This window comes from Meriones unguiculatus, chromosome 8 (assembly GCF_030254825.1).
Source record: "Meriones unguiculatus strain TT.TT164.6M chromosome 8, Bangor_MerUng_6.1, whole genome shotgun sequence".
Taxonomy (NCBI): domain Eukaryota; kingdom Metazoa; phylum Chordata; class Mammalia; order Rodentia; family Muridae; genus Meriones; species Meriones unguiculatus.
In genome coordinates this window covers 42,716,348-42,744,181 of record NC_083356.1, presented here as the reverse complement: position 1 = coordinate 42,744,181, position 27,834 = coordinate 42,716,348, and the positions used below count along the sequence as shown (strand labels likewise).

Sequence of the window (27,834 nt, the reverse complement as noted above, 5' to 3'; positions counted from 1 at the left end):
TTTCAAGTTGCACATTTTAATTTACAATATTCACCAGTAAAAAGGATTAGTTACAAAAAGGAAAGCTGTCTGTACAAAATAAGGTTTTTTTTCACATTCATAAAGAGAACCCACTGTGATGTCTTACCTTGTGAAGTCAATACTCAAACAGCTCACTTTGGTAAAACTATCCCGGAAGGACCAGGCAAGATAATAAAGTTATCAGCGTCCTAACCACGTTCAGGAGAAAGAGTTTAATAACATTTGCTTGTACAGCAGAGTTCTTCATACCCGCAGACCCTTAGGAAAGCCAGTGCTCTCAGGAGCCACCTGGTCACAGCATGAAAGAATCTCTTGCTCTCTCACTGGAGTCCTTTCCAGCCTCCACCCTGCCCAGGAGTGCACCTGCAATGCCACAGGGAGGGCGGCGTCTGGAATCTTACAGACACATTTCATCACAGCCTCAGGTCAGCAGGAGAACCAGACGGTTTAGGCTCAGCCTCTCTCAACCCAATAGTTTATCATATAAATTAAATATGGAGAGGGACACAAACTTATGAAAAAGAAGGAGCTCTTTTTCAAACTCCCACTTCCTAATATAGCATACATCACAGTTTTAATGAGAGAAAAAGACAAGTCATACTGTTAGGGCACATTTCCTGAAAGCAAAAGTCAAGGCATCAGAAAATCATTCAGAGCATAGCGGCCACACCACACTGCTCCCAGCAGTCTGGTTTCAGATAGAAACAGAAAGTAACTCTATAAAGCACTGTAGCCTTCAGAAAACTTTATTTAGTGATAAGCCGAGCTCTGCTGGCAAAAGCCCACCTATAAAAAGGAAGTAGGGCTGATCCACAAAGTGTATACATGCAGGACCCAAGAAAATAAAGACCTTCACACATGAATGATTCTAACACTATCAGAACCTCTAATTATGAGTGACTTATTCAGATGTGCCTGTATTAGCCTTAAAAACTGATCGACACATATCTGAAGGGCTGTACTTCCCTCACCATTAACAGAAACACTTGACCAAAAAAGTTAAGAGACAAAAAAAAAAAAACCCAACAAAAACAAAAAACAACAACAAACGGAAGAAAACTTTAGAGTCCAACACTCTCTCCTCCACTTACTCAATGAACACACATCCACAATGAAGGTAAAATGAATTAATGCCCCGAAGCCTGCCGCCAGGGACATCTGTCTGGCCAATGTGATTTGGAACCTAACACAACACAGCCTGGCACAACTGCTTTGGCTACACAAAGCCAGTTCACCCCACAGAAGAAACACAAAGAGATCATATTTAAACCCATCCTCTGAGTTAGAAGCAAGTCCACTATGCTTTTGATCACTTGGCTTAAGGGGAGAAGAGTGCCTAGCAACAACTCCTAAAACTCAGTTCCCAGTCCAGGCCCTTACTGACTGGTTCTTTTTGTATAAAGTATCTGCAAAGGCGGCAAATGGCGGCACTGCTGACAGGCTGGTGCAGGCCCCACGGCTAAGAAAGCTCCCCCACCGCTGTGCCAGTCTTCTCTCCACTGTTACCGTCCTGCTGCTGACAGTGAGAATGACATGTGACAAGCTCTGTGACCAAGCTTTGGCAAAAGTCAATAAATAAGAGTTTGTCAAAGGCAAAACCAATTTTGCGAACAACTCTAGGTACATCTCTGGGGATGTGGGTGTGAGGAAGGAAAGGACCCTCTGGCATGACTTGGTTAATCAATCCCACTTGCCCAGCCCATTATTCAGATGGAAGGGGAGGAAGAGAAGACACCAGAAAATGAGTCAGTTTTGAAATCTGCACAGCTGATATTTGTTCTTCATAGCGGTAAGGACTTGAATGAAAATCATGAAACTTGAGAACACTTGTATTTTCCTTCAGGATTTAAAAATGTGTCTTGTACTGAAAGACTACATTCAGTGTGGGTTAGGTCCAAGAGCGGCAGCAAGAACTCGGCCATTAAGCGTGCCCAGCACTGGGAGGAAACTGTCATCTGCTTAGCATGGCTGGTGGGCAGGCCAGGGGCTGCTCCTCACTGGTCTCCGAGCCGGAAGCCCTGACCCCAGTTGTGTCTCCCGCCTCCGCCATTCTGATCAGCAGCTCGCCTCATGCTAGCAGGGGGCACACCGAACCCTGACATCCCTCCTCTCCTACTGGGTAGCCAGCGATACCTGGAATAGAGACAAGAAAAAAAGACAAAGATGAGAACAAAGTCACGTGTACACCAGCTCCAGTCATTCAAAACATCTCCCTCTCCTGGGTGTTCCAGGCATTTGTCTCACTGAAAGAGACCAGAGACAGTCTTATTTAGCTTTCCTTTTCAGCACTTAGTGCAATGCCCTGACCACAGATGGCATTTGCTTTTCATGTTTCTTAATTTTATCAAGCTTTCAGTTAAATTCACGCTCTCCACATTTCCCTCCCACGGATTATAAAAGTAATTCATGCACAGCAATATGGAAACAAAAAGATTACAGCCACAGCCCAACAATCAGCAAGAACCACCGATGGCTCTTAGTATATCAGCATACAGGTCAAACAGGATCAAAGAATTCAAAATAACACACAAGCAGCATTTCTGAGCCCATAGAGCTCAGCTCTGGGCTGAGACGTTTGGGCCACAAGGCTTTCTGCTTTGAAACTCTGGGTGTATTTCTAGTTTACTCATCACCTGCTTTTTAACTGCATTCTTCCCATCTCAGTCCAGGAGCAATGCCCGAAAAGGTCATATGATCTCTCACCTTACAAATTAATAAACCAGGTGTCAAAGGATGGCTAACAAAACTTCAACCCATGTCTTTGTTCTCAGTAACATTTTTGCAAGTGAAGATAAGTGTTACTCTTCTTCACTGTCTGCATTACTAGTAAACTGACAATGTGTTTGTAAACTATTTTATTTATAGGTTATTGAAGTTTAAACTTTTGCTGGAAGGCAGGGATGTAAACTGATACCCTGGTTTTCAACCCTTTGCATCAGAGTAAGTCATGACAAGTGACTTCTTGAGTCATCAGCCAACAGTACAAGCTGAAACTAAGCAGCTTACTGTTCAAGGGGCGCCGGCGCTACACCATGTTAAGAAAGTCATTGGACTGTCACAGTGATTAGGTAACAACATTACAAACACACATGCACACACACATGCACACACACACATTTTTCTTTTCCTTTTTGATTGCTCTGATGGCAAAACCCAAAACCTCAGCAATGCTAGCAAGCACTCTACCACTGAGCTATGCTCACTGCCCCTTTCTGTACATTTTCTTGCATTAAGGTCCCGCTAAGCTGCCGAGGCTGGCCTTGAACTGTAGAATCTCAGGCCTCATCCAAGTATCTAAGATTAGAGACATGTGCTGTAGTTCCCAACTATGAAGTTTATTAAATCAACAAGAAAATGGAGGCAAAGCTGAGTGAGGTTCTTCAGTAATAACAGTCAGGAATCAAGCCCAGGCCCCCTGCCTCAAAGCTAGTATCTATATGCCCTGGAGCTTCTGCTACAAGGTACTACTGTTGTAATAACAGTTAGAAGCTGGCATCAATTTGTAACATTTTTAATACATTCATCCTCCTTCCCAAAAAAGAGAATGACTCCTTTATAAACAGAAAATTAACTGTTGAAAAACTTTACAGAAGATATAGCTGCTTTTTAAATAGAATACAGAAATATGGATTATCTTAGAAATCTGTAAGTTAACTCCTCTCTAAAATAAATACTTGTCCAGACATGATGACACACGCCTATAATGCCAGCACTTGGGAGGCTGAGGCAAGATGACAAACCACTACCCCTCAGGAGCCACATAGCAAAACTCTCTAAGAAACTAAAAAATAAAATAAAATACAATTTTATCATTAAATTGAAATGTCATTTCCAGGCGCCAAACTGTCAACATCTATGACATCTCATACAATAATATTCCTCCAAAGTACATAATAAAATACAGCACTTGAAAATGGCACTAGGGCTGTCTCACTCTACTGCATACTGAAGACAATATAGAAGCCAGCTTTATTGCTTAAGCTGAGAGTGAAATTAAATGCCAGTAATTAGAATAAAAAGACACCCAATTATACATAATCAACAAAAATTTATGTTAATTCCAAAGCAGTTACTGCTTTTGCAAGGAGCTACATTTTGCCATCTGATCTTTATGCAAAATTTAACAGAAGGGCATCCACCAACAGAGAAAGCTGAAGTGGAAGGCAGGCGCCAGTGAACTGCCGATTTGCCATTAGAATTTTCCACACTTTTGTCCACAATTCAAAAATATCTGTAAGCTGTTAAATCAGAAAATAGCCATTTAAGGTAACATTATCTGTTGGCTACTCCCCAGAGCACAGGCTTTTTTAAGCTGATGCATCTGCCAACCTACTTGATAAACGTAGACCACAAACCCAAACCTGCTGCTATTGTGTCCTTTGGTAATTAGAAAACAGATTGGTCATTTGTTTTTTGAGCCTGAAGGCAACCCCAGGCACAAAAGAGAAACAAATTTCTTTTTATTCTCTTTTAAAAACAAACAAACAAGCATTGGATCTCTCTGATTCTAGTTCACAAGCAAATGTCTTCCACAAGCATACCCTAACCTGCCCAGAATTAAAGGGGGCGGGGGAGAGCCACTAAAGTGTTCCTGCCCTCACCTAGTCCTTGGAAACAAAGAAACTGCAAACACTGAAATAATATCTTGATTCAAAGGCGGGTGATTTTTAAACTCTTAGATGCAAGTGACTATTTCATATTTCTCAGTAGATTAGGTGTGACTGTTGTCAAAAAGGCTGTGAGACCCAGATGGTGATTTAACTGGTCCCTCTTTAACAGCCTTTTGTTGCACTGACAGAATGGTCATGCTACTTACACACTGAGTGTCTGAGCATCTCTTCTCAGCCACCAGCCCTCCCCAAGACATTGGGCCCATGACTTTTATTAACCCAGAACTCCCAGTACGATGCCATTAATCCACAACCTGCCACTATGAGCCTTGCTTTATCCAGTCCTGTGAGATAGGGGCAGCCTTTCAACTCAGACTTAGCAACCAAAGGCTGGAAGTTTTAGTAAGTAAATCCACCGGTATCAAAAGCAATATACGAAGGTAATGGTATCTGGTCCCCTGGGCCTCTTCTACTTAATGAACTCTGAAAGAATAAAACAAGAAGCCACCCATTTATAGGGAGTGTGACTACTACATGAATCTCACATCTCTCATTTTAACTTTACTCAATCTACAAAATCTACAAAATCTACTCAATCTACAAAATCTACAAAATCTAGTCTATAATATTTAATACATGAAAGTTTACACCAGGCAGGGGTAGCACTCCTATGGTTAGAGCACTTGGGACACTGAGGCAGAAGGACGCAGAATTTGAGGGTAGCCTGAGCTATACCAGCAGGGATCCCGCCCCTAAAAAACAAACAAACAAACAAACAAAAACCACCAAAAAATTAAAAAAAAAAAACCACCACATTTTTGCAATTGCAAATAATGAACTAATTTACTTAGCCAACATTATGGGTGAATCCAATGTTTTAAGGAACAATGTCCTGTCATCCTTTATGCCGCCTGTCCCCCAATGCGGCGCTCTGAAGTAGCATCATGTCCACAGTCTGCTCAGGATACATGATGTCTTCTTGTGATGGCTTAATCTAGTCAGTGACCTTTAACTAGAAGATGTCATGAAAGAGACTGAGCTATATGGCGCCAATCCCTGGCTTCCTGACTGTGACCACAGTCAGAACTTAATTGGCTCCCATTTCTCCCTGAGAAAAGGCAGGAAAGTGGCTCCTCATGAAACTTCTTCACGAAACTTCTATCAGGAAACTTGAAACCACAGAACAGCACAATGTTCAGTAAGAAAGGAGAAAAACTTACAAAAACTGAGGTGTGGACAGGAAATTCCTTCCTCCCAAGTCCATTGGGTATCTGAACATCAGGAAGAAATAAAGATGTCCAACAAGGTTTCCAATGAGCTCATTGATCACCCTGCAAAGAGAGTCAAGTCAGTGCAAAGACATCCAGGCAACAAAGTGAGCTGCAGCAAGCTGTAACCAAGAGCATGGGAAAGAGAGCTGCCTTCACTGTAGTCTAATGCAGTCCTGGGGAGGCAGCGACAGCTCTACAATGGGCCCTTTTATGGTGTGAGTGACAAATGTATTCTGAGTGAGCAGGAAAACTCAGGCCTGAATAAGGAGGACTCAGCTCTTCAAGGCCGGAAGTACCTCTCATGTCTTTTCCAAGCCCCCAACCCACCCTCAAAACATGAATTTTGTTCCAGCATCTCTCAGAAGATAAGGAATATGCAAATCAAGGTAGGTCCTGAGCTCTTGCCTTCACACACGTTTGTAAAACAGACAAATATGCAAACTACCCGGAGAAGAGCACAGGCAGGGAGAAAGATGGACAACAAATGACTGCTCTTCCATTTCTGGAGCTGTGATTCTAACCTCTCTTGCCTCCCTGACACTGACATGAGACACACAGAGATCACTTAGGAAAGCTGGGCTTTGCCCTGCATCCTAAAATAAGCACTGACTCTTTCAGGTTTCTCAAGGCTCACACAGTCACCTCACGTTCCATGGTGCTAGTAAACATCCTTCATCTCTACTCATAATGTGATTCTTGCCTGAGCAGATGAGCACTTGTAACTTCCCCACACTCTGCCCTGGTGGGTGGCGGAGAGATTTACCAATTTCAAAAGGTGCTGCACTCTACACAGTCCTTTTGTTCAGTCTACTCACTCACTTCTCTCTGTAAATACACAGGAAGAGTAAGGACCTTACAGGTCAACTACATCAGCTATATGAAGGAATAGCACTCTTGAAAATATTTGGTAATGTAAGAAACCAGAGTTCTCAAAGTATCTCTAGCTTGTGTTTTGTTTCTGTGTGGGTTTTTTTGTTTTGTTTTGTGTTTTAAAAAGAAAGTTCTCATTCTTTGTTTTATTTTGGTGTTATCGAGACAGGGTCTAGCTATGTAGTCCTGACTGTCCTGGAAATCACACTGTAGACCAGGCTACCCACATGCCTCTGCTTTCCAAGAGCTGGGATTAAAGGCATGTGCCACCATGCCAGACAGAGGGAAGTTCCTCTCATTCTTAAAGGCTTTAAAAAATTATTTGAAATTGTATGTCCATGCCTATGTGTGTGTACAACATGGGTACAAGTCCCCTAGGGGGCTAGAGATATCAGACACCCCTGAAGCTTAAGTTACCAGCACCTGTGTGCTGCCCAACACTGGGGGCTGGGAACCAAACTTAAGTCCTCTGCAAGAGCAATCCATGCTTTAAACATGATGCTATCTCTCCAGCCCAGGGCAGCTCCTTCTACATGGCCTCTCTCGCAACTTAGACTGGAACATGAGAGGTTTTCCTACATCTCAGTACTAACTACAGACCAAGAGAGTAGAAATCTGACCCAACCTGACACAAGTTCTATCCATCAAACCATGTATTAAGATAAGAGTACGTCTCATCTGAGACTCCATTTCTATAGCAGCAAGGCATTAACAAAGCGTGCTGGAAGTGTCTTAGAAACAAGTAACACAGTAATGTTATGGATAAGGTCGTAAGAGGAATCAAGGCAAATGAGTTCCCTATTTGCTCAGTATGGATACTGAATCCAGAGAAGCATATGTACTCAAACAAAGGTCCAGAAACACAATGTACCTAGTGACAAGCTAACAAAATGATAGCCATCCAGTGTCAAAGGTGCTGCAATGCAACCAATTATATTCCAAATATCTTTATAAGGTTCTAACATATCAACACTCAGTCTTTAAAGTCTTTAAAAAACTACAAAAGGAAGATAAAGATGAATTAAGTTTCCCAAGGATTAGTTTCCAAATAAATAAATCTAGCATTACTTACGAGCCTCCAATAATATAGTTGAATCCGAGAATAACCCAAGGTAAGTAACAGGCCTAGGAAAGAGGACACAAATGTGAACAGCCATTTTGAAGACACATGGCTTGTACACTTATAACTGCAAGAAAGGAGATCTTTCAAATGCTGAGTTCATATTAACAAAGACACAACAAAGTATCTTATGGGTGACAGTAAAAACACTCCAAACAGAATCACTCTAAGATTCCAACCAACTGTTAAAAATAATTGACTTGTATTTTTATGTAACATGGTAAGTGGATGTCTTGAACTAAGTCTCCCAACAAGACATTAGCTTTCCAGATCTGAAACCCTGAGTGATTTTCAAGGGAAAGTCAGAAACTAGTAAAAAAGAAGCTTATACATAGTAGCTGTAAGTCTAACTAAGGTAAGTACTGCAAAAGCTCACAGCCTAGACAAGTCTTACTCCAGGCAGAAGACTCAAGCAGTGTTCAGGTCTGTAATGAGTAGGATATTACAGTTAGAAAATGGTAAGCTCAGGCAGCATTTGAGGGTGCTAGTTTGGATAAAATATGTAGCACCTAAGAGAGAGTACAGGGGTGACAAAAAGATTAGAATATGTGCTCATTCTCTCTCTCTCTCTCTCTCTCTCTCTCTCTCTCCTCTCACTCACATACACACACGATCACTGAGGAACATATCCCTGAAGAGCCTGAGGTTCAGAAGGAATTGGAAGTAATCACAGTAAGGGACACTGGAATGGCTAGTAGCAGAACTGAGGAGGGGGAGGAAGGCACCTGCCTATACTGTACAATTCTGCAGTGACCTCTTCTGGAAGTGTCAGAAGGTACACATTTGAGATTAGGAGACACTACCACAAAGACAAAGACTGAGTTTTGTTCCACTGAAGCAAAGTACCTTAAATCGTGTTCCAAACCAAAATGATACAATCAGGTCTCTGTTCAGCTGGGCCCAGACGTAAAGTACTGACATGATCAGAGGAATCATCAGCAACTGCAAATGAGGTCAAGATGATGAGCCTCGGCTCCAGGAGCACTTAACAAGGCTTTAGTGTGAACTGTATACACTGCCCACCCTCCAAAAGTCTGCAAAGGAGACTCTAATGATCAGAATTACAAACTAACCACATTACTTATCATACAATGAATGCCACAAAAATCTATAATCAATACAATTATGTTTTTACACGATGTCAGAAACATCAGTTCAAGCTCTTATTTAGGAAAAGGGGGGAGCTTAACCATATAATCTGTTTTCAAAGAATACAGAACCTTCCATATGCCCCAGAAATATTGCAAAACCATCATTTTGGGTGTTCAAGCATAAGCCAGAAATGAACAAGGAAGCCAATGGTTTAGATAAGGCCTACAAGAGCCTCAAAGGCTTAGCTAACAGTATATTCAAAAGAATCGTAGGTATCATTCTCTATGTTCAATGTAACCCCAACTTCTGAAATGTACAGAAGAGCAAATAGTTGAAAGACTTACCTGCATATCCATGACTAAGCCAGTAATCTTGGTTTGTCAAGTTAAAGATGATACGTAGAAAGTGTTCTATAGATACCAAGGTTGATCTGATTATTGTCCTCCAGTAGCATTTCCTTACACTGCTCCAGAGAACACTTTTCTATCAATCAGATTACTTAAGACACAGGAGCTCACAAAAATTCTGATAACTCTGCATGAGTCTCCCACTAGCCTGTACAGTAGAGCGGAGGCACAGAAATGAACAAGTGCAGCATGACTTGGTCAGCTGGTTATCTTCTGGTACCCGGCTACTGTTTTCACATTTGGCATTCAAGTACAGGATAGAAAAAGCTGTACCTCTGAAACAAATGATAATCCTGCTCAGACTCAGGGATAACACAAAACCTTTTTTTTTTTTTCAATTCCATTCTTTTAAAGGAGAGGGTATATCCCATCCTCTGGCTCTTGGCCAACTTTAAATAGCTGTCAGATCCAACTTTGCTTATCAACTGTGCCTCACAGAGAGACAGACTAAGACCCAAGTGGGGTACCTTATGGACTAGATTATTATTCAGGATCAAAAGATGGACAACAATAAAGTCAGAAAATAATGATAGTTGTAAATTATTTTTCTGATAAGAACCACAGATTTCAAAAGCTGTCTATGGTGTGGAGTCTCTGTGCTTCAGTCGACAAACTGTCGTCCCAAAGAACTCAGAGAACTAGACTCAAGGAGCGAACAATAAAACTAAATTGAATATGGAAAAACTTTCAGAAGCAATATCAAGAGGACACATTCTCAAAATCTAGGATTTACCCTAGCTTTAAAAAAGTATCTCAGTTACTTTCATTATTAACTATGTTTTTTTAAATGAGGTATAAAAACTGATTTAAATATATTTATAGAATACTATTTCCCAAAACCTTAAAAAGGGGCACAGGGATCTCATTTCTGGCCCAAAATAGCACTCAAGGATACAACGATGCAAATCCAGTTAAAGAGAAGCATGAATAAATAGTCTGCCGGCCTCCCATCAAAAGCTCCTAGAAACAAACATAGACAAACATCAGGTTCAGAACTGGGGAAGAAAGTAGCATCTACAGGGAAAAATACTTCAAAACAATTATATTGAAAACGTTTAACATCACTTTTTAAAAGAAAAGTGAACTTTTACTAAAGTGTATCTCATGGCAATAAAAGGGCTAAAATAGACCCAAAGGAGGACAGTCAACTCCAGAAATACACAGCTTTATTCCAGACACCAGTGAGGCCCTTTCAACTCCCTCACGAGCTAGGACCATGGCTTTTCCTTCATGGTTCTAGCATAATCTAATGCATACGGTTTTGATAGTTGGTTAACTCCTGTCTCTCCCTTCTAGATTAACGCTTGTGAGGAGCCTTGTCCATTTTAGCTACCACTGTCATTCCTGCAGCCTAACTACTGGGAGTCCATTACTATATCAGGGGTTTTAGCTGCTGCTGTTGTCAGTATTACACTGGTCAGATGCAGAACCACTTGTCCAGCCTTGGGATGAGATACTGAGCAGATTCAGCCTCTACTCCAGGGCTTAGCCTAGATTCTGGAATAAGAAAATGTGAAGAGAGATGGACAAAGGAGTGGCCAGGCCTCTCCATAGGGTGCCTGTGAGGTACAAGGGACAGATCTCTGACCCATTACATAAAAGTGAAAAAAATAAAGCCACATGTCCAAAGTCACGTGCTTGTCTGAAACAGAGTAGAGGTAATGACTAGTTTAGTGTCCTGTCACTCCACCATTGATAAGAGTGTTTTATTCCTAGAGGCCAGTGACAGGGCAGGCTCCTGGGAGGACATGGGTGTGACTCTAGCTGAGACTCCTAATAGGGGTGGGGAGGACACATGAAGACTGAAGTGAGCACCTCCTAGCCAGGCAGGACTAATAGAAGGAAGGGAACAACAACCCACCGACAAAACCTGTGGTCCAAACATTACCCTACCTACAAGGGCAGGGATAACAAGGGAACAGAGACTGAGGGAAAGTCCAACCAATAACTGGCTGAACCTGAATCCCACCCTACAGTAGAAAGCCAGCCCCTGACACTGCTAATGATGCTCTGCTATGCTTGCAGACAGGAGCCTAACTTGACTGTCATCTGGGAGACTCCAGCCACAGCAGATTGGGACGGATGCTGGGACTTGCAGCCAAGTATGGGACAGAACTCGGGAGGAAGTATTGAGGGAAAGATGGAAGGACCTACAGGGGACAGGAACCTCACAAGAAGACCAACTGAGACAACTAACCCAGTGCCATGGGGGCTTACAGAGACTGAAAACATCAACAAAGGAGCACTCATGATCTGGACCTAGGCCCCCTGCACATAGGTGGCCAGTGGGAGGCTGGGTCTTCACATGGGGTGCCTGGCGAATAGAGGGGGATGGGGGTGCTGTTTCTAACATGGACTCATTGCCTGCTTTTGGATCACTTCCCCCTGACAGGGCTGCCTTGCCTAGCCTCAGGGGATGAATATATGCTCAGTCCTGATGTGACTTGATGTGCTGCGGAAGGTTGATATGGGGGAAAGCTCCCCTTTTCTGGGGGAAAGAGAGAGGGGAACGGGAAAGCGGGAGAGACAGGAGACTGGGAAAAGAGGAGAAAGGGGGCATCCTTAGGATGTAAAGTAAATTAAAAAAGAAAAGAAAAAGCAAACAAACAAATAGAAGAGTGTTTTATTCCTAAAGATAAAAACCAAAAAACAGTCCAGCTCGCTGGTCTAAAGACAACTCATAACACCTCAGTCAGGAGATCGTAAGAGAAGCAGAAAGAAGATACAAAAATGAATAAAAAGCCATTCTAGCTCAAAAGCTATATTTCTCCTCCACACTCTATAACATTACAAGTCATAGACAAGTAGTCAATTCCTTAGAGCCCCTGAAATAAGTATCGGAAATTTCTGACAGAAGGATAGATGTGACGAAGAAAGGCATAAAGACATGCTTTGTAGTGTGCACCTGTAATCCCAGGACTTAGGAAGCTGAGGATCTCAAAGTCAAGGCCAGCCCAAGCAGCCTAGGCTATATAAAGCCAGGCCCTATTTCTCAAGACAGAAGGTGTAAAAGGAGGGAAAGAAAAAGGAGAAATTTCCAGCATGTATCTCCTACTCTCCTTTGTTTCTCTCTCTTACCTACCTCAAAGGCCCACTTTAACTACTGTGTTAAGGATGCTTATGTTCAAAGCTCACTGTAATGAACTATAGCTGAGATTCCAACAAACTTCTGAACTTGAAAAGAAGCCGTGTTTTTTCAGTGGTCTGGCTCTGTGATTTCTAAAGATTCTTTACTGAATATTTAAGACACTGTGATCACATAAACTGTAGTGCTGTATTATTTGGCGTGCCAGCAACTAGGAACTTAAAATTAATTGGTCTTAAATTGTGGTTTTCCAGGGCAAATCAGAAACCTCTTATGCCAACACTGCTTCATTCTTAATCAGCAAGGCAGGAAAATATACAGGTGGCATATAACTTAAGGCTGTGGAGTGCAGAGAAAATTAAAACCAGTCAACCTGGCTTCCAGTCCCAGCTGTGCTATCTTAAATAGCTGTGACCTTTGGGCTATAAGACCACTACTACTCTGGACAACTGTTTTCCTATCTGCGAAAGAGGGTTAAATAGGATGGTACCAAAAATTCTTCTCTACAGTAATGTTCACAGTAGCATGTTCCAGCAGCCACAAATGAATTAAAGTCAAGTGCCATCAACCTAATGGATGAACAGAATGCAAACTATCTAATTTGACAATAATAAGGAATGAACTACAACTACATGCTATACAGAAGAACCTTAAAAACATGATACTTAGTAAAAGAAAACAGCCACAAAAGACCATAAATGGTATGATCCTATCAAAATTATTACAAGAAATTACTGTTACAGGCAAGTCTAAAGAGCCACAAAGAAATGAGTAGTTTCCTATGGCTTACATGGAGGATGAGTTGAAGGGAAACGGGCAATACTAACAGTTACAGACTTTTAGGGGCAAAGAAATGTTAGAAACTGATTATGATAATGGTTGTATGATTCTTTATACATACTAACTGAACTGTGCCCTTTAAACTCAAATGAGGAAGCTGGATGGGATGTGGATTATCATCCTCTCTTGGTATCTATGGAAGATGAGATCTAAGAGCTCCTTTGTATAGTATTTGCATAGAACATACAAACTCTGACACATAGTGGAAAAGAGATCACATTACTTATGGTCCCATTTACAATGTAAATTGTATGTATACAGCTGCTACAATGTGTTGTTTAGGAAATAATGACAAGAGGGAAAACTACAAATTCAGTAGACTCATTTTCCAGATATTTTCAATTTTTCAAGCAGTTGACTCAGGACACAGAGCCTACAGAGCAAATTTTTATCTCAAAGAAAACTGTCTCAAAAATGCCTCTCAGCTTGAGCATTTCAAAAATGCTCTGACTGAAAAGAAAGGGAAGCAACTCCTAAGGATAAAAGCAAACAAGAGCAACGAGGGGTCTAATAACACAGGTTTCTCCTACCTGTTACTCCTCCACGAAATATTACAGAGCAGCTGGTGTTATCTAACCAGGTTAGTAAAGTGGGTAAATGGATTCAAGAACATAAGTAACAAAAGCAGAAGGTGGCCACATAACTATTGCAGTTCATATCCGAGTCCTTAAGGTCTGACTTTTGGAGGGATGCTGGGTATTGATGGGTGGAACAGAACTGTATGTGACATTCTGCTTCAAATAACTGAGGGACGGGCACTAACACAGACAAAACAAGACCTGCTAGGAGATAATTGTGATGGACGGATGACAGTCAAAACAGAGATTCACACGGACACATACTACAATGTGAGTGAGCTGTAACACAAGTGAGTATAACAAAGCTAACACTGAGTGAAAGAAGCCAGTCACAAACTGGCCTAAGAAATGGCACACACAGTTTCACTGATCTTTTTTTCTAAAAAAAAAACCTCTATAGATGTTATAAATTTTTCCATAGTAAAAGCTTCACTAACTTGTCATGGATCATCACTACTTCACCTAGAATTTACCTGGTATTTAAAATACTACTCCAACAACTTAATCGTCACTTAGGTAAACCAGAAGAGTACGATGCTAAACTACTGCTCTTCACTGCTCTACTCAGCTATACTCAGCACTACTATCAAGAGCGGAACAAGGGAGAGTGAAAACCACAGGTCTAGGCAGATAGGAGGAGAGCCCTGATATGGTACAGGAAAGCCCTGGTATGGTGGTGAGTCCTAGCACATTTGTGTGCACATGTGTGCCTTCATGCATGTGTGCATGTGCCTGTGTGCATGTGTATGGGTACATAATCCAGCATACATGTAAGGAGAGGTCAGAGGATAACCTGCTGGGAGTCAGCTCTACACTTCCTCCATGTGGGCTTCAGGGAATTGAATTCAGGTTGTCAACCTTGGTGGCAAGCACCTTTACCAGCTGAACTATCTTACTGGCCCAAATCTTCTGCTCTTCTGCAAAGAATGGTCTAGGACCTTACCCTGCGCTTTGTGTTAAATCATGAGTTCCTTCTTTTTTCAAAACAGCAATGTCAACTTAAGGAAAAGTTGTATTTCACAGCAAATGTCCATCTTATCTGTCCCTGAAAGTTAAGACAGAGTCATAACTTTCAAATACTTGGGTAGACTGAGGGATGACTCAGAAGCCTGACCTAAGTAAGAGCCAGCAGTTTTATAAAATCTCTGAGTTTTATAAAATCAACCTTTGCAAATATTTACACAAAACAAAAGTATATCTATATACTTTTTGACAGAGTATCAGTTTACTGCTTCCTTGTATAAACAAAAATACATGATTCAACAAGACAGTTTTAAAACATTGTATTGCTTCTTCATTATATATACAAGAAGCTATAGCTAAAAAACTAACATGGTACCGAATCCTGACATAAGATTGTTTTATAACAATGTTTTATATACTATGTATATACATGTGTACATATGCAGGTGCCCACGGTCCATGTGTAAAGGTTGGAGGTCAACAGTCAATGTCTTCCTTTATGGTTTACCACGTTATTTTCTGAGCAAGACCTCTGACTAAAACTGGAGCGTACCAACGGACTCCTCTAGGGGGAGAGTCCCCAAGACCCTTGGGTCTTGGTAACCTAGCCCTGGACTGCAAGTGCACAAAACTACACCCAGCTTATTTGCATAGCTGAAGGGATCTGAACTGGGCCCTCACACTTGTACCCTCTCTAGCCCCAAGCTGTATGTTTTAACCCTGAAGAGATTAAGCTCTGACTTGCCCTTCACCCTGGGTCCAACAGACACATATATTCTAGCCCAGCTTTACACTGCCAGGACAAGAACAGGAGTGTGAGAATACAGCACAGGCATTCAAGAGAAATTTTGATCTCTGTTATTTCCTTCTATTACAAACTATAACTCATTCTGTGATTAAAAACTCAATCAGGCTGGGTGTGGTGGTGTATGCCTTTAATCCCAGCAGTCAGGAAGCAGAGACAGGTGGATCTCTGAGTTGAAGGTCAGCAGGGTCTAGCCAGGAATAATGAGACCCTGACTCCAAAAGAAAAAAAAACAACAGCAAAAACCCTCAAATAGTCTAAGTGTCTAATACAGTCATGACCCAGTGAGTATGCAAGAACTATCATTATACATTTCTTTATATACTGCTAATGGCCCTCAAAAATTCAAGTTAATGTTAAGCTAGACTGAATTACTAAATTAGAATGAAACAGTACTTGAACTAATGATGGGTAACTTACCTGCTTCAAGCCGTGTAGAATACTGATATAAGAAATATAAATTGACCAAATAAAGAAATCCAGTTCCTGGACCCACAGGGAAATAAAAGGTGGCAGTGAACGGCCTCCATATCTGAACAGATCAAAACAAATAGCTGTTAGTTTCTCTGAGCTGGGTTGAACATTTTTTTTTTCTAACCAAACAAAATCAAACTATGCAAAGCATTCGTTTAATGAAAGGTAAAGTAAAATCATCAACACAATGTGAGAAAACAGAGTAGTTTCTGCCAACTTACAGAACATCAATTCAAGGATCAATGAAGTAAAAGGACATCAAAACTAATCAGTAAATATTTCTAAACAAGCAACAGAAACCAGTAAAATATAAACGTATGGCTAATCTTGCCTGAGATCAGGCTTACAGATAATCCTAAAGTAAAAGCGTCTCACTCAAATGCTGGAGGTGTGCAGGAGTCAAACCAAAGTGCTAAACAGGCAACATGGGCACAAAGGCAAATAACCCACGACACACACATGCTTCAAACAGTCAACATCAACAGGGGAGGTCCTAACTCCAATCTCCAAATGTTATTTTCAGCAAAAACTGTTTTCCTTTGGGGGCAATACTGTGAACTAAACCCAGGGTAGGTTAGGCACTCTATGACAGGTACATCCCAGCATCTTCACATTTTATTTTGAGAAAGCGACTCACTACATTGCCCAGGTGGCCTTGAATTTATTCTGTAGCACAAATAGTTCTTAAACTTTCAATCCCCCTATCTCAGCATTAAGAGTTCCGGTATTACAAGAATGACGTGTTCCACAAGCCCCATCTTTTGTTTTTTATTTTATTTATTAATTTGTTTGTTTGTTTGTTTGTTTTGGTTTTTTTTGAGACAGGGTCTCTATCTTAACCCTAACTGTCCTGAAACTCAGTATGTAGACCAGGCTGGCCCCGAACTCAGAGATCTGCCTGGCTCTGTTTCCCAAATGCTGGGATTAAAGGCATGCACCACCATGCCTGGCCTTTGCTTTGTTTTTGAGACAGGGACTCAAAGCCCAAGTTTTCCTGGAACATTCAATCCACCTGCCTGTCTCAGCCTCCTGGGTGAGGAGAGTCCAAGAGTTCTGTGCACGGTCCATTTCCTCGTATTCTCTACCATTATTCTTCCTTCCTCACCATGCTTTAAATCACAGTTTTATATCTTTATTCCCTTGACAAAATATTTCTATTGGCTTCACAGTATTTCTTTATGTGGATAGCCAAACTTCATTTAAACTGTTATGATGCCATGCTGAATATTCTTACATATCCTCTACAAACACACACACACAAAGAGAGAGAAAAATGCCTGTGAATCAATCTGCTAGATCAACAGACATATGCACATATTTTGGTAGATATTGCCAAATGTCTACAGAAATGTTTAATTAATTTATACCTCCTCCTAAAATGTAGATGAGTGCCATCTTTCTACACATATTAACCACAATAGATATTTTATAGCCACTAACCTGAAAACTAATTTTTATGTGCTTTGAGAAAGCTAAGCATCTTTCTGTATTTTAAAAACTTTAGCAAATCCACTGTTCTGCTAGATCTGCATTTCTTTATGTGTTATGGGAATTTTCTTTTTTTTTTTTTAGCTCTGTACTCCATTTTTTTTATGTTTTATTTATTTTTTTCCATAATTTTATTTTTCTCATTAGTTACATTTTGTTAATTCTGTATCCCAGCTGTATCCCTCATTCCCTCCCCAATCCCACCCTCCCTCCCTCATCTCCTCCCTGCCCCTTTCCAAGTCCACTAATTGGGGAGGACCTCCTCCCCTTTCATATGACTCGCTTTTGTCAGGTATTTTCCGGACTGGCTGCAAAGTCCTCCTCTGTGGCCTAACAGTACTGCTCCTCCCTTGGGAGGTGGGGAGGTCAAAGAGCCAGTCATTGAGTTCATTTTCTTGTTGCAAGTTATCTTCTGTTCTGTCATTAGATTCACACTTCTATAGTACTTTTGCTGTATTTTACACAGCAATATCTATTTTTATAGTATATTAATTCCAAAATTATTTTTGTACACTGATTTTTATAAGACTTCTGCTGTGTATTCAACACAAAAGTTTAACACACAGGCAAACGTGCCCATCACTACCATGCTTACAAATTCTTTTCTAAGATTTTTTTTCCAAAAATAGAAATATGTCCAACTTTACTACAAGACCTCCACTACTCATACAGAGTGAGGAAGAGATATTTCTAGACAGTCATTTAGCTTTCTGTCCCAGTAAAGCAACTGCACTTTCTCTAATTATGTGAAAGATTAATTCATTTTAAGGCCTATTTTTAGATTCAAATTTTTAGATTTAGAATGAATGGCTACACTGTTATTTTAATTTATAGTTTAATAAATACATTTTCATAGCTAAGAAAATATAACATCCTCTACTTTCTTTCCAAATTGTTTTCCTGGCTAGTCTCAATACCATTCTAGAGTAAATCAGACCCAACATCTTTGTTTTTGTTTTTGTTTTTTTTATCAATGCGACACTGACATACTCTTGCCTAACTTTCACAGTTTTCTACAGAATTTTTTTTTCTTTTATAATCAACCACCAAAGCAGGTAACATTTGAAAATTAAACCTCTTGGCCTTTCCAAGCACACAAGCCTATCCAATTAAAAAACAACAACAACAAAAACAAAACCTTCTTTTACCTTTACCATTCATTGGCTCTTATCTCTTAAATATTAAACAACAATAAAGTGATGGCCTCCTAGACTTTGGTAAATAGCATAATGCTGACCTTTGGCTTAAAAGCTACGTGTCTATGGCTTACTATCATGTGCCAAGCACAAAAAGCACAGCTGGACCAATCATAGGAAGAATGTCAAAATGGACAAGAGTTGGCACAAGGAAGGGAAAATACACTCTTGGCACAAAGCCCCCAAGAACTGCAAAAGTACAATAACTAGAAGAGAGCTGCTAAGGATCCCAGGCTGCGAGAATGGAAGGGAACAGGTACAGACCCTGCCAGACCCTGAGCTGCTAGGTCCATTCTCCATGGACAGATATATGCTACCCTGAGGTTAGCTCTGCACAGACTAAACATGATCTTCCAAAAACCCTGTATAAAGCAGTAAAGCAAAAGGTTAAATCTTGATTCACAACTTGAGCACAGGAATAGCACTGTCTCATGAAAAGGGTACTGAGGATGCCGTAAGAAGCCCTGCATGTACATTTCTGTAAAGTTACCAATTTCCAGCTTCAGTTTCAAAGTATAAGGGGAGAATCATACACAGCCCCCCTTGCTTAGTTTGTTTGTTTGCTCTTTTGTTTGGGGAGTCCTGCGGATGGAACCCAAGACCTTCAATATGCTGGACAAATGCTCTAACAACTGAGCTGTATACATCCCCAGACCTTGATTAATGGCTTTTAAAAAAATAAATAAATAAATTATATGCTACTCAGTTTATTTACACACAATGATTCAGAAGGTGGGCTTTATAGATGAGGAAACAGCAAGATAAAAAGGTTACATAATAGCTAGAAACTGTTGGGGACAGAATTCTGTCCTAGCATGACTCTAGAATTTGTAAGACTAAACCCTCATCCCTACAATCCCTCTCATAAGAGACAGCAGTACTACAACTATAACTAGTAAAACTTCCAATACTGCTATCTTTGTAGACACAGAAACAGAGTAAACCTATCAATTCTGCCTCCCTTTGTGCAAAAAGCACTGCAATACAGGGCAGTCTTGGGATTTTGTAAGTCTAGACTTTGAGGTGGCTTTTTTCGCTTACCCAGTGACATTTGTCCTGAGGCATCGCCCCATGCCCTTTATCTTACAGGACTTGAACAGCTGGACTCAAGAAAGTGAACTGAAAACGTACACTGTCTAAATTGTTTAAAGCATATATGGAGGTGTGCTACTATTAAAACCTTTCAGAAAACACCCACTGACCTGGTTTTCAAAACTTCACATTTCACCTACTCCCATATTCCTTTATGTTACTCAACAGATGATTTTAGAAAAGAAATCTCAGGCTTTTCCCCCTGACTACATTTTCTCTAATGCTGATGACACAACACTATTTTTAGCCACCGTGTGCACCTGTTCTTTAGAAATCAGTGTCTGTCAAAATACCTCACTTCTCTTCCCTGTTCATTAAGCTTACCCTTGAGTTATACTTGCTTTCATTCATCTAAGAGAGTTATTATTTTTATATTACTTTAAAATTATAATTTGAAATCACTAGGCGCTGAGTTTTTTCAGAAGGATACCGTGTTTATTTCTGAAATCCCAACAGCCCCCTTCTTTCCTCTATCTGACATGTAAATAGGATATGGGAGCAAGCTTTATTTGCAGGGCCAGGAGTAGAAAGGTGCATTTCAACCTGAAAGGCAAGAAGCAGGCAGGCTTAGAACAGGCAGACAGGACTATGTCTTATTCCCATTGAGAGGACTTGAAGGAGACAATCTTTTATCTTAAGCATCCCCAGGCCAGACCTTTAATATACAGTGGGGTTTTCTTGGCCTGGTGGGGATGGGGTTCTTCGGGAGATGGGGTGCTTTCTTCTTTTTTTTTTTTTTTTCTTTTGAGACAGAGTCTTGCTATGTCACTCTTTGAGTGGCCTGGTATTCACATCACAGTCTAATCCTCCTGCCTCAACCTCCCAGGTATTCAAATTACAGATCTGTGCCACTATGCCCAGCTACAAATGCACATGTGAGGGTGTGTCTGTGTGTGTGTGTGTATGTGTGTGTGTGTGTAGAGTGATGGGGATGGGGTGTGTTTTATTCAAGAGGGAAAAAAAAAAAAGGCCCTAATCAGAATTTAGGGAATCTGCCCAGAGTTCCTCACATAAGAATGACATTAGGCCACAGGTTCAATGCCATATAAACCCTTCAAAAAGTATTATTTAGAGGTCTACCCACTGCCACACAGCACAATCCAGCAGAAGACACCCAGAGGCCACCTGCCCTGTGACCCGCCTGAGGAGGGACCCACTATAATGTGCAAGTATGTGGTGGAGAGAGGAGAGAAAAAGAGAAGTGAAAAGGTTTGAGCACTATGAAGAGAGGTAAAACTGGAGATGAGAAGGTGAAGAGAAATAGTCTGATGTGAGTTGCCTGCCCTGCCATCTGAGGCCAAGGTAAAGTTCCAGCCTGCGCTGCCACTGAGGGCCATTTCCGTTGGGTGGCCATGCAGCAGCAAGAGTCTGTGTTCATGACACATATTACCACCACAGAGCATGTAGACATCCCGGTCTGGGCTGCCACCTGAGACCATGTTCAGATCCAAGGGCTGTGCAGGGCTTGGTCCACCCCTCGCTGGCTGCAGCACTTAGGGAACACCTCGCCTAGGGAACACGGGAAAGCTGGTCCTGCCACTTGCTGGCTGTGGCACAGCAGAGCTGGAAAACTCAGCCTGGTGGAGTAGGTGTGAGAGAGCTAGTCGACTGACCAACTCAGCTACCATCTAGGCCCAGACTTTGAGTTGGCCCACCCCCACATCTACCCCACCTATGAACTGCTAGAGCACGGAAAAGGGCCAATCCTGAAGGTCCAAAGCTGCAGGAACTCCATGACACAGGGAAACAAGAGGATATCTGAGAGGAGTCCAGTGAGGATCTAGTATTGATGGTGTAGCAGAAGCCAGAGGCCTAGTACTAGACCAGTGACTCACTGCAATGAACATTTGCAAGTAAAGATATGTGGATAAAACTGTATACTGTAGGACACACTGTGACACACTATAGCTTCCACGATGAGACTGGGCTTTTTCGTTTGTTTTAATTCTTTATTTTCTTTTGGTGGGGGGGTTTGCAAAGACAGAGGGCAAATACAAGGGACAGGCAAATGAGTAGGACTGGGGTGCATGATGTGAAATTCACAAAGAATCTAAAGTATTTTTAAAGACCTATTATTCTTTAGTTACTTGTCCAACAGTGTTAGAGGTTGAATCCATCATTTAACTAAAATTTCCCAAATAACCTAACAAGATAATTGCAAGTGCCATCCAGAATCAAAGTGAAGTAGTATGAGAAAAACAAAGATCTGTCTGAAACAAAAAGGGTTATTTTGAAGTTAAGAATATCAACATGGGAGATGCAAACACGAAAAGAGAATAAGGGCATGAGCTCAATACCCAGAATACATGTAAAAAGCTGGGCACAGTGGCAAACACCTGTAATTCCAGTGCTGGGAGGATGCAAACAGTGCTTCCAGCCAACCAGCCTAACCTAATCAGTGAGGCCCAGATCCCACTGAGAGACCTTGTCTCAAAAAACAAGGTTTACAGCTCCTGAGGAAGGCCACCGCAGATTCATCTTTGGCCTTCACACACTTGTACACTTGCGCATGCACACATATGCAACACACACTCAACCACACAAATACACACACGTACTTACATGCACACATACACACACAACATGGGTCTCCAAGCAAGAAAAATGATGGTAGCACCTGTGTGCTGAATGCTGGTGTAAGCAAACCTTGCTGCTACAGCCCATGGTTCAAGTTTACTGTCCTTCCAGATATACATAAAGCATAACCCAAATACTCTTAAATCAACCTACCAAGGTTACAGTCACTGGGTTAAATGTGACAACATCTAGTTCTGGAAAACGAGTTAGAGAAGCTGAGCGCTCACATCTTCCCATTCTAAATTAGAAAACTTTTTGTTCTACTACTGTTCATTAGTGTTCTCTCTCTCTCTCTCTCTCTCTCTCTCTCTCGCTCACATCTTCCCATTCTAAATTAGAAACCTTTTTGTTCTACTACTGTTCATTAGTGTTTTCTCTCTCTCTCTCTCTCTCTCTCTCTTCCTGAGACAGGCTATCCTTGAAATTATTATATAGTCAAGGATGACCCGGAATTAGTGATCCTCCTGCCTCCACCTCTCAAATGCTGGGATTACAGACACATGCCACAATGCCTGGTTTTATGTGGCATAAAGGATCAAACCCAAGGCTTTGTGAGTGCTAGGTAGGCACACCAACCCACAGCCCAGCCCTCAGTGGTCTTTGTCATTGTTGCTGCTTACTTTTTACTTTCTTGGGATACGGTCTCACTCCGTAACAAAGCTAGCCTGAAACTGGCTATGCAGCCCAGCCTGGCCTCTGCTTCCACAGTGCTAGAATTACAGGTATATACCACCATGCCCAGCAAGTTGGGATTCTGTGATGTGGATGAAATAATAATAATTTATGAGTTGTATTTCTAACTTAATATTAACATCTTATATTATTACTAATAAAGATGGTCAACTATTTTGATACTTTGTTTACTAAGACTATTTATTGGCTATTACACAAACAATTTTCTGTGTGGTATATAAAGTAGCTAACATATTTTCTTGATTTTAAGGCACTTTTGTTTATGTTATAGAATTAAGATTTAGCTTGTAATTAATATATTCATTTAAGGTAACGTGCACTCTTCTCCTTCCAAAAAAAGCATTACACTGATGGAGGGCCCTATGGGTAAGAGTCCTGTAACTGAGGAGTTACCATGTCATTACATTATCTCTGCTTTTAGGTGACGATATTTTAGGTCCAGACAGGTAAGTAAATTGGTTCATGGCACACAACTTGTAAAGGTCTGAGCTGGGCCTTGAGATTATGACCCCACTACTTGAAATTCCTGAAAGCCTACAATCTTTCTATTCTAAATGACTTAACTATTTGAAGCCTTGTGCTCTTCCAGCCCTAGGAGAAAGGGAAAAATCATTTTCTATAACTAATTTGGAAGAAACTACTTTTCAAAATGCTATGCTAAACACTTTGGTGGTAGGGGCTTAGCAAGAGATTTAGGAAAACTTAGACCATTCTAAACTAGTTGAGACAGAAACCAGCTGTGGTTGCTCATGAGCCAGCACTTCTCTCTAGACTGCTGTGGAAGCCGAGATAACTAACATACATATAGAAAAGCACAATACTGATGAAAAGGAATGACACTGTTTTGCTGTTAAGAAATGAAATATAGTACAGGCTCCACAGGAGGCACATCAGAAAACCGCCACCTCTCTTTAATCAGGGGCCAATATGAAGACACACCATCACTGGGAAGTATGTGATAGGGAGAAACTGTGGACAGCCAAGTAGTGAGCCTTAGCACATTTCCTATATTTTGTTATCCTAACTAGAGAAATGGCACTTTAAACTTTAAAAACCATCACATTGCACAGAAGGAAAAAATCTTTTAGTTACTTCAAATTGTGAATGCACAATTCTACATCAATTATCCCACAATTTCTTTAGGCTGACACAGATGGAGCGTCTAAGGAGAGGCGTCTCCTGCAGAAACTGTGAAAGCACACCTTCTGTGCTTTCCATCTTTCTTGTATTGTTTCTACTAGGTTTGTAACAAATCTGCATCTGAGGAGCTGATGTATACATACATGAGGTGTGATACAAATGATGACTCTAGTGGGTTCCCATTTTTAACATTATTGCATCTGTAGCTTATTAGCAAAGCTTTTGATATTGCTTATTCTAGCAATCTGGCTACACAAATGAGCAAGATTTCACAAGGCACAAAGAGTCCATTTTGACCACGTTCTTATAAAATGATTTACAGCCAACACTCCCCATGCACACACATTACCCAACGTGCCACCAGGCACAAGGTTCACGACAGCACTTTGCCAAGGTATACTTATTAAAGCAAATAATTGAAAACAGTATGCAATTAGAGCTGTGCTCTAGAACCATGTTCTTACAACCAACTGCTGCAGGATGTCTCTACCGGGATGCCTGGAAAGACCTCAAGATCTAACACTGGTCAAAGCACATCAAGCCTCTTAAAGCATTCCCATGCTCAGGAAAGGCCTGTGCCAATCACTCCCATAAAACAATGGTATCCTTGAGTCCTCTTTCCTTCTCCTACTTATCTCTGTATCCATTTAGTGGCAATCTTATCCACACTAACTGCCAAATCTATCCACAGGAACCTTGATCCAAACCATCATCTTTCTTGCCTCCTAATTTGTATCTCTCTGATTCTATCACCCAGTACTTCCCAACACACTAACTCCACTCCTTAGAATAGGCAGTCAACTGTGTTTTGTTCAAATCCTCCCAGACTTCATCGGTGCTCTCAAATAAAAGTTCAAAGGTGGAGTAATTTGCCTAGCATGTGCAATGCCCTAACTCCGATCCTTAGCACTGAAAACTTAACATTTACCTTACTGTGAACTACAAGTCCCTCTATGACCCAGCCCTAATCCACATTTCCACATCTGCTTTACACTGTGAGCCCCTGGTTAACCCCCACCTTCATCTACCAGGCTTTACCACTTCAGTTGTTCTCTTCCCAGTTTTCCCACTGTGCTATTCTTCAAGTGTCCTCTTAGACTTTTCAGAAGCACTGTACCTTAAATCATCATTCTCCTTAACAATGTGCCCTCCTCTTTTTCCACAGGACCAGGAACCTCTAACCTCTGTATTATCCACTATTGTAGACAAGTGCCCAGCACACAGCAAGCACACACACATCTAAGTAACAAAGGCAGTGGTAAAGATCCTATGAAACCTTGTTCTCTAGTCAGAAGTAGACTAACAAATTCCAACAGATGGCATATAGCAGGAAAAAGTAAAGGTAAGGGAAATGGAGAAAGAGGAACATCCTCTGATGGAGAGAAATCAGAGGCCTTAAAAGTAAAATGGCATTTGGGCAGAGCCCTGAAAGATACATAGGTAAGTGAATGAGCTATGATTCTCTTCTTCAGGAGAGAAATGACATGTGCAAAGGCCCTGAGATCAACTTAGGTCCTGTAACAGCAAGCCCTGGAAAGGACTTTACCCATCACAGATTCGGATACTGGAAGGTTCTAGGGCCCCTGACAGGACATGTTTCACGTTTTAACAGGGCTGCTCTGGCTGTCCAGCGAGAACCAAAAGAGCAAAGCTGGCACGGTAACGGCTTGCAGTGGAGAAAGAGAAAGGTCCATACTCTGGATCTACAGTTGAGGTAGAATCAGCTGTACCGCTCATACTCTGCGGAGGAAAAACAAGTCAAGGGGCTGTACAAGGTGTGTGTCTCAGTGGCCGAGCACTTGCCTAGCTCATGGCATGCCCTGGGCTTGATTCCCAGCACTAGAAAGTAAAACCAAAAAGGAACTCAGCGATGTCGCAATGATTGGTAGCTTAAACTCCTCTAGCAAATGCAGTTGCTATTTACTTCTGGGGCAACGACAAAAAGGAAATTTGTTTAGATCCACTGGTCATCAGGCAGTGATTTACAACACTACACTAAAGACACTTGTGTATCTGCCAAGTCTCCCATTCAACTATTTATGCCCCTGAATGGTAAAGATCTGAGTCTGAAGGAGCAACAAGGGGATCCTATAACGCATTCCTGTAGCATAACCCAACATTTAGGTTGGGTAAATGAGAAATCAGAAAAGGAGACCAGAAAATAACACCCAGTATACAATAGAAGGGGAAGGCCAGGGAATGCGTTGGGGATTCATATCTAATATTGGAATCTGACCTTCCCCTGACTAAATTTTTATATCACAGAATCGATAAAAATAACCTCTAGGAAATTAATATTCTTTGGCCTAGAATGATAATCTTGACAGTTTTCTTGAATGCTTAAGAAAATTAACATCTCCCGTTTCCTGAATATAGATGATTTATTCACTGATAAATTTAACTGCTATAAGCCAGGCAATGGGACAGGACCTACAGGAAATACAGATAAATTCATTCTTATTTTTCTCTGACCTTAAATCACTCGTTTAGGGCGGAGACAGAAACTGAAAACATGCAAACGACCCATCCAGAAGTATGTCAAGCAGACACTAAGTTGATATCATCACCCACGACGGGGATAGAAGGAAGGCAGAAAACCTTAAGGCAAATGGGTCCAATCTGCCGACAGAATAAGCAACTATCACTAACTTACCTTCTCACTATTTCCTTCAGGGTGCGGAGGGCGGGAAGCACTATCTTGCCAGACAGGTATCGTGAGTCACGTCCCAACAGGCTAATGCTCAACTCTAAATTATCCAAGGCTTAGCTCGGGACGCCAGGTCCTCCTGGGACCCAAAGGACCCTGCCTTACACGCTGAAGCCAGGCGCACTACAGATCCCACCAGCCCCAGCGCGCCCCGCAGCCCGGCGAACCCGTTCCGACGCCGCGGGGACACCTGGGGGCTGTAGTCTCCACTGCCCGACGCCAGCTACTACCTGGAAGCGATAGAGGAAGGCTTCGGGCCAGAGGAAGAAGTAGGCCGGGCTAATAAGACCGAGCTTGCCGATCAAAGGGACCGCGACGGTGGCAGCAAACCAGTAGCGCGTGATGGCCGGGATGCTCCTGAACCAGTCCCCGATGTCCGACATGGTCGCCCGTCAGGTGGCCGGCTGCGCAGCTCCGCGCGTCCTCCCGTGCCCACCCCCGCGGCCGGCTTGGCCAGGGAAAGTAGAGGCGCAGCCGCTGTGCAGGAGGCGGAGACGGACGGACGTGGCGCCACCGAATTCGGACGAGCGAGGCAGGGCTCACAGGAGAAACTTCCCCTTCCGGTGGCCTCGGGCCACGTGACCAGAAGTGCTCCCCGCGGCTTAAAGAGCCAGTGCCGCGTTTTTGAAGAGCATAACCAGATCCCGAGGTGCAGGGGTGGGGCCGAGCAGGACAGGCGGGGCGGCGACACGTCTAGTGGGAAACAGTGGTTGCCCAGAGCAACGGCAAGTACTGCAAGCCAATGGGAGGCCACAAGCCCTTCACCTAGCCGGAGTTGTAATTCAAAGAGTGCCTCTAGGAGGCT

At 41.9% G+C, this 27,834-nt stretch overlaps 1 protein-coding gene across 2 annotated transcripts; it reads right to left on the bottom strand.

The window, feature by feature from the left end:
* On the bottom strand, nucleotides 1–27,585 carry Derl1 (derlin 1). Of its 2 annotated transcripts, none has more exons than XM_021645255.2 (8): nucleotides 27,260–27,585; nucleotides 16,083–16,194; nucleotides 10,287–10,351; nucleotides 9,329–9,355; nucleotides 8,739–8,834; nucleotides 7,845–7,897; nucleotides 5,852–5,962; nucleotides 1–2,154 (listed from the first exon to the last, which is right to left on the bottom strand). In XM_021645255.2, the coding sequence occupies exons 1-8, from the start codon at nucleotides 27,410–27,412 to the stop codon at nucleotides 2,016–2,018; spliced, it is 756 nt and encodes a 251-aa protein (XP_021500930.1). In that variant the 5' UTR covers nucleotides 27,413–27,585; the 3' UTR covers nucleotides 1–2,015. The 2 variants fall into 2 exon arrangements, with proteins under 2 accessions (XP_021500930.1, XP_060245387.1); XM_060389404.1 differs by lacking the exon at nucleotides 27,260–27,585 and adding an exon at nucleotides 26,976–27,131.
* Between the last annotated feature and the right edge of the window lie 249 nt (nucleotides 27,586–27,834).